At 51.6% G+C, this 13,259-nt stretch overlaps 2 protein-coding genes across 3 annotated transcripts in view; both read right to left on the reverse strand.

The window, feature by feature from the left end:
* Ttyh2 (tweety family member 2) overlaps positions 1-3,520 on the reverse strand; it is a 39,855-nt gene extending 36,335 nt beyond the window's left edge. Inside the window, exon 1 of one of the 2 annotated variants that reach the window (XM_020180391.2) lies at positions 3,325-3,520. In XM_020180391.2, the coding sequence (XP_020035980.1) occupies positions 3,325-3,453 (129 nt within the window). In that variant the 5' untranslated portion in view covers positions 3,454-3,520. The remainder of the gene's footprint in view (positions 1-3,324) is intronic. The other variant, XM_074045221.1, reaches the window with a different exon arrangement.
* Positions 3,521-7,669: 4,149 nt separating this feature from the next.
* Rpl38 (ribosomal protein L38) lies at positions 7,670-11,611 on the reverse strand. The gene is made up of 5 exons (XM_020180392.2): positions 11,503-11,611; positions 11,300-11,325; positions 11,123-11,183; positions 8,171-8,293; positions 7,670-7,734 (listed from the first exon to the last, which is right to left on the reverse strand). Exons 2-5 carry the CDS (start codon positions 11,300-11,302, stop codon positions 7,709-7,711), a joined length of 213 nt encoding a protein of 70 aa, XP_020035981.1. The 5' UTR covers positions 11,303-11,325; positions 11,503-11,611; the 3' UTR covers positions 7,670-7,708.
* Positions 11,612-13,259: the final 1,648 nt, after the last annotated feature.

Raw genomic sequence — 13,259 nt, forward strand, 5'->3', positions numbered from 1 at the left:
CAAATACTCCATCTGCCTCCTAACACACACCCCAAGAATGGCTGGTCCGCTGACCAGGGCAGGCAGAGATGGGTCATTGGTGTCTGGTCTCCCCAGGGGGCTGGGTAGATGGTGATGTGACAGACCTGGACAAGGAGGAAACTTAAGTGGCTTGTTCGGGGAGACCCAGCTGCACTTAGGGCCCTTTCTGTTGTCCCTGGCACTGCCCACTGGGCACCTGGCCAGCTGGGGTCTCTGCCTTCCAAGGGAGGGACTATGGCCATTTACAATGTGCCAGGCAGCAATCACCTGTTTTCTATCTGCTGGCTCACAGGCCCTGTTCCTAGCTCTCTGAAATAGGGATCATGGCCACATCCGGTCCTTCTCACTTGTCAAAGGTGACCAGGCTGGAGGGCTGGGCTGCTTCCCCCCTCCAGACACACAGCCAAGCCTGGCAGCCTGCAGCTGGGCACCCACCAGGGTCTCGCTCCCTCCTCCTCCACCCTGCTTGCCGGGGGAATAAATGCTTCCTGAAGATTCAAGTTCACTGAGGGATGGGAGTGGGCAGGTCAGCCATCAGGGAACAGGGTCTTGCACTGTGCCCAAAGACCCCAGAAAGTGACTGGGGGCCCTGCTTCCTCAGTGAGGTTCTAAAACATGAACTTGCTCAGGATTTTCCTGCTCACCAGATGACATGCTCTTTTGCCCCTCGGTTCTAAGATCCTTTTGCCTTCTAGATCCCAAGCACACACAGACTTCCTGCAGACCCATGCCTGCCTTTTTCTACCTTCGGTTAGTCTCTGAGGCACATTAGTATGTACGTATGTACGTAAACACACACACACACACCCATGTCCACAAGCCTGCACTGTTCATTTATTCATTCGGGAGGTATTTTACAGTTTCCCCTGTAGCTCTCTTTCCTCTCCACCCCTATGGGGAACTACTTGACCCAAGACTAACCTCAAGGTCATTCATCTAAAGATTTGTATCACTAGGTGCCATTATGTGCTAAGGGACCCTCTGTACCAATTTACATGGAATGTCTCATCTCCTACTTGCAGATGACGAGGGAAGCAAGTCCCAGACAGGTTAGGACACCTGCCCATGGTCACACAGCAGCAGAACTGGACTCTAACCAGCCCGTGGGACGGCAGAGCCCGTGCCTCAAACTACTTGGCTGCCATGATCCTCAGCCACTGTTCCCGAGGCTCCTGCTGATTTGGTTATTGTCACTAGACAATAACACTGCTGGGCCCCAGTGAAGTTTGCTAAGGACTTGAGGTGACAGTGGAAGGTGCCCACCACATGAACCCATGCTGTGAACTGACCAGCTGCCTGGCTCTGGCTCTGACTGGTGTCCAGGCGGAAAAGAAAGACCTGTGGTCAGACAACAGGGGGACTTACCAAAATAGGAGTCACCTTAAATAACATCCAAAGTTAGGCTTCCGTCCTGGCCCACTACATCTCCCATTTAGTGCTCTGCCTCCACCCTAGCAGGTCCAGGATATTGTGTGTGTGTGTGGGGGGGTGGTAGTGGGGGTGGTGGCAGCAGGGGCAGGAGCAATGGCCATGGGAAGGGGACTGAAGGAGAGGGGCAGGGGCAGGTTTCTTTGGTTCAGCTGCCACCCGTCCATGGCACTTGGGGTGGGTGGGGCAGGTACAGCCCCTTCAGCTACAGCTGCTGGCAAAACAGGTGCCATCTGGGGACTAGTAGTGTAGAGTGCCCTTACCACCCCTTCCCCACCTAGGGGTCTACTTGTGTGTGTGGGGGGGTCAGATTCCTCCAGTGAGAGGAGAAAAATATGGCTAGGACCATGGTGCAGGATTTGGGGCACACCCTCAACAACGCAGCTGTCTCTGAAATTTTATCCGCCTCTTTTCACACATTCCCAGGGAGTGGAAGGTTCCCTGGAGCTATCCCCCGCAGGCCGCCTTCACAGGCAGGGCTCTGGGAGAAGGAGGGGTAGGATCAGATGGGGTTGGGAGCCAGGCACGCCTACTGCCAGGCCCCCGGGCTTCAGTGTCCCCAACAGTACGGAGGGCTCTGACTCTCCCTCCTCCTGGAAGGACAGGCACCAACTGCCAGGGTCTGAAGGCAGCACAGACACTAAGGGTTATTATTAGTCTCCCTGTCACTGTCACTGGTGCTTGGGCAATGCACACCCTACTCAGTCAGTCCCCCTGGGAACTCCAGGAAGGCCTGGAGAGGGAAGAGGGGAGTTGGTGACTCCTTCCAGGACAGCCTCCAAAGAGGCCCCATTCAGCCCAACTGCCCATAAGGGAGCTGGGGAGACGGTGCCTTAACACTGCAGATAGAGGCCTTCAGGGTCAAAGTCTGGAGATGAGCACACAGCTCTGAGCAAATGGGGTTTTCGTGCCTGGCCCCTGAATCTTTGACCCAAAGTAGGGATCTGACTCAGCCGCTGTGGCCCGAAAGGGCTTGACCACACCTGAGACAGGTTAGGAGACTGGACTGCAGCTGTCTGGCAGGGCCATCAGGAGCCTAGCCACAAAAGGCAAAGGACATAAGTGCAAGGATGAGGGGTGTGGCAGGCAGTACTCCCCGAATTTCGGGGCCTAGAAGGTATGGAAGACGTGCAGAGGAAGACAGGGACGGCCAGCCCAGGCCTGAGAGAGGACAAAGAGGAGGTTAGCTGTCAGTTCAAGGGGGGAACTCAGGATGATGGAGTGAGATGAAACTGATCTGAGGCCACCTTTCTTCCTGAAACAAACACACGCGGCTGTGGGTTCTCTGTGCAAGGGGGAAGGCATTCACGTCGCCTCCCCCAGTCCTGCAGCCTTCCAGAAGGGGCCCAGGCCGATGTCTTGGCAGCAGCTCCCACCCTGCAGGCAGGGGCTGGGGAGGAGGGGCGCTGCGGACTCCAGAGACGCAAGTCAGTTTCTGCCTAAACTTCTCGCAGGCCACGCTGCTCTGGAAACAGAGCGTCGGGTCTTGCAGCCTCAGGACAATAACTTCGAGGTGCCCCTGGACATCGCACCTCGCACACCAGTTACCCAGACACGATCGCCCCACCCCCACCCCGCGCTGCCCTGCCCGGGGCGCTCTGTCCCCGCCTCCCGCAGGCAGGCTCTGCGCGCTTCCTCCACTTCCCAGCGCCGGTTCCATTCCGATCTTTCCAGTTTTCACGAACCCCAAAGTCCCCATCCAGGGGGGATCGTGGGGACAAAAGCAAGGGGAAAAGGGGTCGCGGGGGACGGGGGGCGGGGTTCTAAGAGGCGCGTGGAGAGAGCTGCCTGCGGAAGGGAGATCGGGTGGCGCGGGACCTTGGGTGCGCGCGCGGTCGGGTTCCCGAGGTCCGCGTCTGGGGCGCGCGGACTCACCTCCTGGTAACTCTCATCGCCGGGGTTGAAAATGCTGTCAACGGGCTGCAGGCGCAGGTCGAGGTGCGGGACACCGTGTAGCCACACGACCCACCAGGGCGCAATGTACTCCATGCGCGCTGCCGGCATGGCTTGGCCGTAGTGCCGCCCGTCCGCCGCGGTCGCCGCTGCCACCCGGCCTGGGACGCGCGCCGGCCCCGCCCCTCCACGGTTCAGGCGCCACCCCCTCTGGGCGTGCACTCCTCCCGGGTTCCTCCCAGACCCCGAGCACCCGCACCCGCTCCAGGGTCCCGCCCGAAAACCTGCAGCAGCCACCTGAGGGCGAAAGAGGGGGAAGGAGGTTTCAGAAGTTAGTTTTAGTCTTTAAGTCCCCAGGCTTTATATTAATGACTTACTATCAAAGTCAAGATTATAAAGTACCAATTAGTGCACGAGCCCTTAGTTCACTTTTTTCCCTTTTTGGTGTTGGGATCGAGCCCAGGGTCTTTTGCATAATAGGCAAGCGCTCTACCACTGAACTACACCCGCAGGGTTTTTTGAGATAGGGTCTTCCTGTCCTCAATCTTGCGATCTTGCTACCTCCGCCTCCCAAGCTCTGGTATTACAGACATACTCCACCACGCCTGGTTAAATCCATTCTCAATCTTTTATTTGAATGTCTATTGTGTAAACTATAAGAATTTAGAGAAATAAGGCGCGGTCCCTGCCCTCGGGGGCTTCCGGCCCATTTGCCCTAAGAGCTAACTGAATACCGCCCAGAGTGACAAGGAGATGTTTTGGGAACCGAGAAAAGTTTCTTTTTTTTTTTTTTTTAAATTATTGTTTGATTTTTCTTCTTTATTGTGGTAATTTGGAGAATTGAATAAGTCCAACTTGCATTCCTGAGATAAACCCACTAAGTCATTATCTATTTATCTACAATCTATAATGTATCTATTTCAAATGTATAATATAATATAATTATTTTAGTTGTTTCCGAGAAAAGTTTCTTGATGCTTCCTGGCAGGAGGGACAGGGCGGGCTTCTCGGAGCAAGGAGCCTTTGAGCTGTCTGAAAGGGAGGGTGGTTGCAATGGAGCGAAGGAAGTGGCGGGAAGAGCATTCAAACTGCACATTTTCTGGGGCTACGAAGTGCGAGGCCCAGTTCCATCAGTGAACAAAGCCCATGCGAGCCCTTGTCCCCGTGCGGACAGCACCTTCGGGGTGCGGGCGGCGGTGGCACCGAGGCGTCACGCGTGCTGAGCTTGAGGGTGCTTTTTTGGGTGAAAGAGAAACAGGGCCGGGAAGCCGCCGGAAGCAACTGCCCTCCGCAGAGCCCTGCGGACCCTTGGCCCTCAGTCCTTTGCACTTAAAGAGATCCTCCTGCCTGGGACTACAACCAGGTTGATGTGCCTAAGGAGCAAGAAGTTCAGGCTGGAGGCGGTGGAGGACAGGAAAGGGCCAGCGGAGGTCCCTGAGGTGACCAAGGGAGGTCCCTGAGGTGGCCAAGGGATCGCGGCAGGACTTGGTTGCAAACAGTAGGGACTGCAGTCCGAGGGTGCATGCCGGTGGGTGAGAAAGGAGATCCGGGAGGGAACCGGAGGGCCTCCTAGGTTTCCAGCTAGGAGGACCGCGTGGATGTGGGTGCCATGCAAATGCCCGCGGACACGCTTGGCTGCTAGAGGGGACATACTACAGATGCCCCTGCTCTGTCAGAGATCCCCGAGCTAGAAGAGCGAGCTGTGCCCTGTGTTCCTGCCTCTCCTGGCGGCCCGCGCGATTCTAGTTTCTGGAGCCTGGAGGTTGAGGTCTCCTCCGCACAGGGGAAAAGCTGAGGCCCCAGGGACACGCTGGAAGAGTCCTTTCATAGTCCCGTTTCCCCACCTCCCCCGAATTCAGCCCATTTTATCAGGTACCTTCTTTCTCACACATGTTCCTGTGTGCATGGTGTTTAGAGTCTAATAGGGGAGGGGAGGAGATCTTTTATCTGCAGTGATTAATACATATAATTATATATTTAAAACACAGTATTAATTTTAAAAGTGCTTGGAAGAACCACAGTGAGATGAGTTGATGATGGGGAGTTATCTGTTTTGGGGAAAGTTCTGTGTAGCCTGATCAGGACCTCGTGTTATCAGGAACAAGGTACCAGAGGACAAGAAAGGGGAACCAAGCCATGGAAAAACAGAGTTGGGGGAATGACAGGAAGCCACTGACCATCTCAGGTGTGGGTACAGGGCACAACTGTGGCTGCTTGCCAGGGACTAGGTGGGAGGGGCTTTAGGGGTGATGAGAATGTCCTCTGGATTGTAGTAGTGACTGACTACACAACCCTAAGAGTTTGTCAAAATCCATAGACCTGTTCACAAAAAAAGATCGACACTTAAAAAATAAGAAGAGGCCAGTGAGATAAGCAAGGGTCAGATCACCCATGACCCCACAGTTCCCACAAATGCCCTCAGGTTGTTGAGGAAGATGGTTGTGAAGCGGGACTCTGCCCTAGCTCGTCATTGGCCTGATGATACAACCACAGCCCAACTGCCCGGGAAACTGAGCTGCCCATTCTACCAGGCCAATGGCCCAGAAAGCCAACACTGCTTATCCTAGCCACAGACTCCCATCACTACTCTATTTTCAGATGGAGTTCCAGAGGTCTGTTATTCATTTCGGGGATTAGTCACAGCTGTGATCGGCACAGTGCCTCTGATCAGGGAGGGTAAGAGATCAGAAGTGGGAGTCAGTTATCTCTTGGGTGTTGAACGGTCAACCTGGTACAGGAGAGCCCAGAGCTGGGCCTGAGCAGGACTTGTGCTCCTCCTGACACTGAAGAAGCAAAGAGCTCTCTCCCTTGGGGTTGTAGAGCAAAACCTGCTGAGCCCATCAGCATCCAGCAGTGTTCCACCTGCTTTCAGGCCTGCCAACATAAAGGTTAACTGGCAGAGGCCAACCAGGAACAAGGAACAACTTCCCAAGGACTGGGTAGGGCTGGAGGAGGAAGCTTTGGAGCTCCAAAGCACAACTGTGGCCCACACTTCACCATTTACCTGGAGGTGCAGCTCTTAGGTGCTCACTAAAGCTGACAGGTTAACGCATTTAAGTGTTCATTCCTGGCTGTCACCTGAGGGCTTAAAAACATGCCTACTCAACCAGGATCTCTAGGGTCAGCCCTGGTCACCACAAATGTGCCCAGTGACTCCAGCACAAGCCAGAGAGGGAAGCTCTGTATAAAAAGATGCCTTCTCTGATCCAGGCCAGATAAGTCCTGTAGGGTTTGTCTCCTAGGAACCGGCACAAGGCTCTGGACAATGTGCTGGAGACAAAGAACCCCAAAGCAGTAAGCTCTGGCTCTCCCTTGGGAATCCTCAATGTCTAATGAATGGGGAAGACTCAGCTACAAGGTGCCTCTGAATACTCATCACAGATCCAATGACCGAACCCACACATTGGAGTGATGGTTATGACCCGATTAAGCAGTTAATACCAGGTAGACTGCATACCACACTTCTTAAAAGCAGAGATGTATGTGTGTAAACCCACTTAAGGGACTCACATTTGAAAACTAGACTTCGATGGAAACCATTTCCGAGTGTTTGTGCAGTTTATTTGTTGCAGTCTGGCACCACCTTGTGGCCTATCCCAACATGAACCACAGCCACTTCCCCTTCAACAAGTGGCAGTTGGGCTTGGCTGGCCCTTCCTTGCCCATGGATTCAGCTCTTTAGGGACTCCTATAAAGAGCTCCCTTCCCACCCCCACATCTGCCAGGGGACTCTGCCTTCTCCAGGACCAAGCTGTTAAGGCCCGACTCTGGTCCCTGCAGGAAACAGGCTCTTGAATGTCACCTGGATGAGGCAGGGCTTCCATTCCAAGGTTCCTCCACTTCCCATTGCTGGATGCTCTTTATTCCTCGCCTGTCCCACCACTTTGTGGTAGGCCAGCACCTGTTGCTTCTGCTCTTTGAGGCTCCTGAGTCCCTATCTCATATTTTTGACTCCACTTTATCCCACCAAGTGTCTAGGCATGAAAAACTTCCCACACCCATCCTGCATTCAAGGAACACTGAAAATGGGCAGCTACTTGCCAGGAGCACCTGTCAACTCCTTTCCATTCTCATTAGAAGGTGACTCATTATTCTACCGCAACCCCTCAGTCTCAGGAGTGCCTGCTGGTACTTCCACCAGTATCTGCCTATTCCCACTGTGGCCTCCCTGTATCAATTTATTTTCAAATGCAGACTAAAAGAGGCTGGCTGAAATCCTAGCCCAACAAGGTAGCAAGCAAGACCCACCCCAACCCTCCCAATCCTACTTCGTGCCACTGTCAAGAAGGCACTTCCTTTCCATCCTCAAAGACAAAGGACACTTCAGTCTTTTTTTAAGATTTTAATACAGTTCTCTGTGTCTGATTCATTTCAGCTCCTTCACTGCCAAACCTAGAGGGAAAGAAAAACAAAACATTTTTAGAGTTACTACTATTTGTTTTGACTTTGTACTTAAGCTAAACATAGCTCACAAAGGAGGTTTTGGTTAAGTTATTGTTTGATACAAACACCATCTGCCCATTTGATTTAACTGAGCCCTTTACCTGCAAAAAAAAAAAAAAAAAAAAGTATTACTGGTGTCAGCTCCCAGTGCACAGGCCAGCTGTGAGAACTAAATGAGCTCTAACTACCCCAGGCCAAGGATGCCATTTCCAGTACTGGATGGAACCTGAGAGTCACAATGCACTGTGGATAGCAACAGTAGCCACTCAAACCTTGGAAAGAATGGCTTTCCAACTCTAGGGACAACTTGAAGACAAGATGGCAACACCTGGACCTTCTTCCTTGCCAGCCAGCCAGCCAGCCAGCCAGTCTCAGGCTCACTCACCTGGGGGCAGGGACTGCTTTAGCTTCTCGGCCTTCTCCTTGTCTGTGATGACTAAGGTATAAAGGTATCTGCTGCAGCGAACTTTAAACTTCACATTATCCTTGTTTTTCTTGATCTTGACAGCTACCAAGGAGACCAGAATTAAAATTAAATTGACCACAGAAGGCAGATGCTACACAGGTCATGGGCTTCACACTCACACCTCCCTGTACCGTCCATCCTTCAAAATTTGAAGTACCAGAAACCTGTATTTCCTTGAATTAATATCCAAGAGCCTGGGGGCTTACTTAATTTCAACTTATTTGTATTTAAAACAGTGATTTCTACACTGAACACATTGCAGAACAGTCTATATTGACCTAAATATTACTTTTCCAAAGGGATGAACATGGTTCATAAAGTAAAGACATGGAGTATCTGCTGGCATTAAGAACTTTCCAGAGCTCCACTCCTGAGCCAACACGGAGCTCTTCCTTCAGGATACCCCATCCCAATGGCCAGAGCACCCTGGAAGTCTCTCAGAAAACTTATGTGGAACCTGTTTCCTGGGTTCTTTATGCTTCTTGCAGAGCTTCAAACCCTGCAGCACAGCCTGGCTCTGTGTAGGTGTCCTTGCCTTTCCATCCCCACAGCTCCTGAAGATACTATTTCCCAGGAGTGAGCTGGCCATTTCACGTACCTGCCAAATTCCTTGTTCCAACATCCTTAAGAACTATTCAGATGCTTCCAGCAAGTCAGCTATAAAAAGCACGAGTATCTAGTACTTCAACCCAAGCATCTAACCAGACACACAAACATAGCGCTTAACCTTGCAGAAGCAGATTAATTTGTACTCACAATCTCACCACTCCATCTCTGCCAATAATTGCTAACAGGATGGGGCACCTCACAGGAGGAAGCAGCACTGGGGCTCAGCAGCTGCTCTGGTGCATACTTTTAACAAGTCCAGACACCATCATTCATCCAGGGCATTTCAGTGCCCTAACCCTAAGAATACTGCACTGCCCTATGGACTGCTGCATATCATAAACTAAGCTGAGCACCACTCCTAAAGGCTTGTGGATCTCTTAAGTCTCTATTCAGTCACCATGTGGTACAATGCAGCAACTCCACTTCTGGGTACATACCCAAAAGAATTGAAAAAAAAAAAACCACAGAAGAAATTATTTGCACACCTATGTTCACCAATAGATGAACAGATAAACGAATCCACACAATTGACTACTTAGCCTTAATAAGGAAGGAAATTCTGCCGAGTGATACAGCCAGTCAGGAAAGGTCACATGCTGACTGATTCTACATGAGGGATCTATATGTCAAATCCAGGGATAGAGAGAATGGTGGTTGACAGGAGTTAGGTGTCTACTGGCCATTCAGCTTTGTAAATGAAAAGAGTTCTGGAGACTGATGATGGTGCTGGTGGCCCAGCAAATGTTAATGTGTATAGTGCCAACTGTAGCAATGGCTAAGATGGTAAATTTATCACAATTAAAAAACCAGGAAGTCATGGTTTACTCAACAAACTCCCACTGAACAACTTCTTATACCCAGGGGACTGTCACCCTCACCCTCATAAGCCCCATGAGGTCCCCAAAAACATCCTCAAAAGAATATGGATTTTAGCCTCTTAAGGAAAGCAATGGAGACCTGATTTGATGTTTTCATCAGTCCTGAAACAGAAATTCAGGGACTGTACAAGTCCCACCCTGTAAACAGAAGGAAAGGTGGTATCTGGTTTAACTTGCTGAGAGCAGTCACCCCCTGGCAAAACTGGGATTTGAACAAGAAATGACAAACTCTACAGTCTGAACTAAAGTGACAGATAAGCTATAATGGCCTCTTTATAGCATGACCATATGCAAAACACAAGCACTCCACCATCTGCTGTCCCCAGCACCAATGGGCACCAGATGGACTTTTCACTGTAGGTGTCACCAGTCCACACAGCTCCATAGGATCAAAGGCCACAGCCAGGAACATGACCCCCCCCCTACCACCAGTGTCCTTTGGTTCTACAACTGTCAGACTTAGGAGATGGCTGGTACTTGGTACTTTGTTCATCCCAATACCACAGCACAATAGTGTTCTGCTTCCATAAACCTGCTGCTTCCTAAGACAAACCATAGGAAAAGGAATCCACAGGACTATGTCATACTGCAGAAAAAAGGCGATTCTGGGTTAAAGTAACACGACATATAAACCCAAGATCTAACTTTACCAAGCACATGCTTCCAAATATTCTTTAACTACAAGAAAGAATTGCTGGAGGAATGGCTCAAGTGGTAGAGCGCCTGCTTATAAGGTGCTGAATCAAATCCCAGTACTGTTTTTTTTTTTTTTTTTTTTGCCAGGCGCCAGTGGCTCACACCTGTAATTCTAGTTTCTCAGGAGGCAGAGATCAAGAGGATCGCAGTTCGAAGCCAGCCGGGGAAAATAGTTCGTGAGACCCTATCTCAGAAAAAACAAAAAAACAAAAACAAAGCTTTCACAGAAAAGAGCTTGTGGAGCGGGCTCAAAGGTGAAGATCTTGAGTTCAAGCCCCAATACCGAAATAAAAAAAAGAATTAATTAACATGGGTGGAGGCGTGGTTCAAGCGGTAGCACGCCCGAGTTCAAATCCCAGTACCAACCATCAGGGAAAAAGTAAAAGGCTAAGTCCCCTCAGTGATCGGTGCAAAAAAATGAGGCAGCAGAACCGAAAAACGGCTGCTTTACGGCTTTTGGCTCATCCATCACCTCCTTTTCCCTTGTACCTGCAGGCCAGGGATGCAGGTGGACGCCAAGTCCACCGAACCCGCAGCACGGAGCTAGGAGACACGTCTATGCGGCCAAGACCCGGCTGAGACACCGCACCGCAGGGACAGCAGAGCCGCAAGGCATCCGCCCCGGGCCCCGGGCCCCCGCCTCGCGCGCGCCCCCCGCTCATCCGGGGCTTTCGCGGCCACCACTTACATTTGGCGTCCTTCCGCCTGGCCGTGAGCAGGAAGTCCTTGATTTCTTCAATTTTCCGAGGCTGCGGTCCAAAAAAGAACAGAGTAAACTCAGGGACAGACGCTTTCCGGGGACGGTGAAGTCCACAGGCCCCTCTCGGCTTCCCCCGGGCAAGTGGCAGGCAGGGACCGTACTCACCATGGCGACGCGGCGCGGACCAGCACCTGCGGAGAACAGTCCTCGGCGTGAACAGCCCGCGGAGCGACCCCGAAAAACCCGCCCTATCGCACCGCCTCCTCCCCCCGCGCACCCTCGATGCAAACCCAGGGTCCCCAGATTCCACCCGGCCGCGGATTGTCCCGGATTGACCCCCCTCCCCGCGTACTGCCCGGGAGACTCACAGCCAGCGGCGAGGACCGAGGAGAACGGAAAGGACGGCACTTCCGCTTCCGGTCCGTTAAACCCTCCTAACGGAGGAAAGGAGATACGGTGTCCGCCAAGAGTCAAGAAGCTTGCCGGCGTTTACCCTTCAATGTCAGCAGCTCTGCCCCCTTCTGGTATGCATTAGCATTGCAGTTCCACAAAGTAACGGAAAGCTCTGGCTGCTGACCTTCCGTGGCCTCCCTTCTCCTCTTCCTCCTTTCCTCACTCCATCACCCATCTTCTCTTTATACTGCCACCCACCCACTACACCATTTGCTTTCTTCCCCTGAAATCCTCCAAATCGAGCTTGATGTTTAGGTTTTATTTGAGATTCATTAGACTTGTTTACGCAGAGTAACTTGAGCATCTCTTGCCAGAGGTTTCTCACATTTCCTGCTTGTCTCCTTTTTGGAAGACACCTTATGTCGTGAGCAGGACACTCCTGCACCTCTGTCCAGCTAGCAGCACCTGCCCACTCCCTGCTTCTCATTCCTTCCTGAGTTGGGGTACACTGAATACAAGTTAACTCCCTCCGGGAGCTACAGTATCACTGGACACTTAGTAGTCAGGCAGCCCTGTGTAGGGCTTTACACTGTGGCCACCCCTGTAACAGGAGGTGGCTCCCTTATTCCTCCCAGAAACACCTTGTCCAAGCCAGGATTTGAACTCCTACTGGCCAGACTCCTCACTTCTTGCTAGGCAGGTGCTCTACCACTTGAACAACTCCACCAACTCTTTTTTGTGATGGATTTTTTAATTTTGTTTTTAGATAGGGTCCGGGCTGGCTTGGAACTGCAATCCTCCTGATCTTTGCCTCTTGAGTAGCTGGGATTACAGGCGTGAGGCCACTGGTGCCTGGCTGTTCGGAGGCTTGGGGACAGGCAGGGTATACAGGAAAGCAGGGGCAGCTTCAGGAAGGCTGTGTTTCCTTTGTCCCTCGGGATCCTCCCAGCATCCATTCAGTGCCAGTGTCAACTTCCCCACTCAAAGTTATCCTCAGCTCTTAGTAAATGTCTTTTTAAGTAGGCTCCAGGAATGTGTGGTTATTGATTTTATTTTTATCCTCCACTTTTATTTCAGCCTCTCTCCAAATGTCTACATCTTATTATATTTGTTTTCGCCCAAATTTAATACCCACACAACAGAATGTAATTGCTTTGTACTTACTGTTACCTGGTGGCCCTCCCGAGGAGGAAGCACACTTTGCTGTGAACCTTTATTATGAACTTGATCTCTTCCCTTCTCCTCTCCCTCCCTCCCTTTGGCTGAAGGAGTCCAGGGTGAGCACCTTCTAGGGGTGCTGGTGTTACTGGCAAAAATAAACCAATAATACTTGCTGCTGAGAGAGCAAGGACTCTAATTGTCCTGAAGAGTCTTTTAAAGAAGGCAGACCACGCTTCTGCAATTTGAAATGTGTCTGATTGTAACCGCAGGGAAATCTAATTGCTAGAAGCTTCATTTTAGACGTGTGGAGTCCCGGATGCAATCTGAGAATCATGGGTGCCTCATCCTTGACCTGAGGACCCCCCCCCCCCCGCTTCTAAGTTTCTCAGCCTGACTTTGCCAGCCCTCCTCCCTCTCAGGTGGATGCCTTTCTGGTCTTTTCTATCCCCCTGCCTCTCCACTAGCTTTTGTCCTTTTAGCCAAACCAAGGGGCCTTTTAATGCATGGGATGCTTTGTGAACTGTGGGTAGTTCTCTGCTGTCCCCTCTGACTCCAGCCTCCTCACCCGTCA

This window comes from Castor canadensis, chromosome 11 (assembly GCF_047511655.1).
Source record: "Castor canadensis chromosome 11, mCasCan1.hap1v2, whole genome shotgun sequence".
In the NCBI taxonomy this organism is placed as follows: Eukaryota; Metazoa; Chordata; class Mammalia; order Rodentia; family Castoridae; genus Castor; species Castor canadensis.

Bases quoted from the DNA above. Each gene is read 5' to 3' on its own strand.
- Rpl38 (XM_020180392.2), bottom strand. The intron at 8,294-11,122 runs GTAAGTGGTGGC...TCTCCTTGGTAG, and splicing joins CAGGCGGAAGGACGCCAAAT to CTGTCAAGATCAAGAAAAAC. The intron at 7,735-8,170 runs GTGAGTGAGCCT...CTTTCCCTCTAG, and splicing joins AAAGCAGTCCCTGCCCCCAG to GTTTGGCAGTGAAGGAGCTG.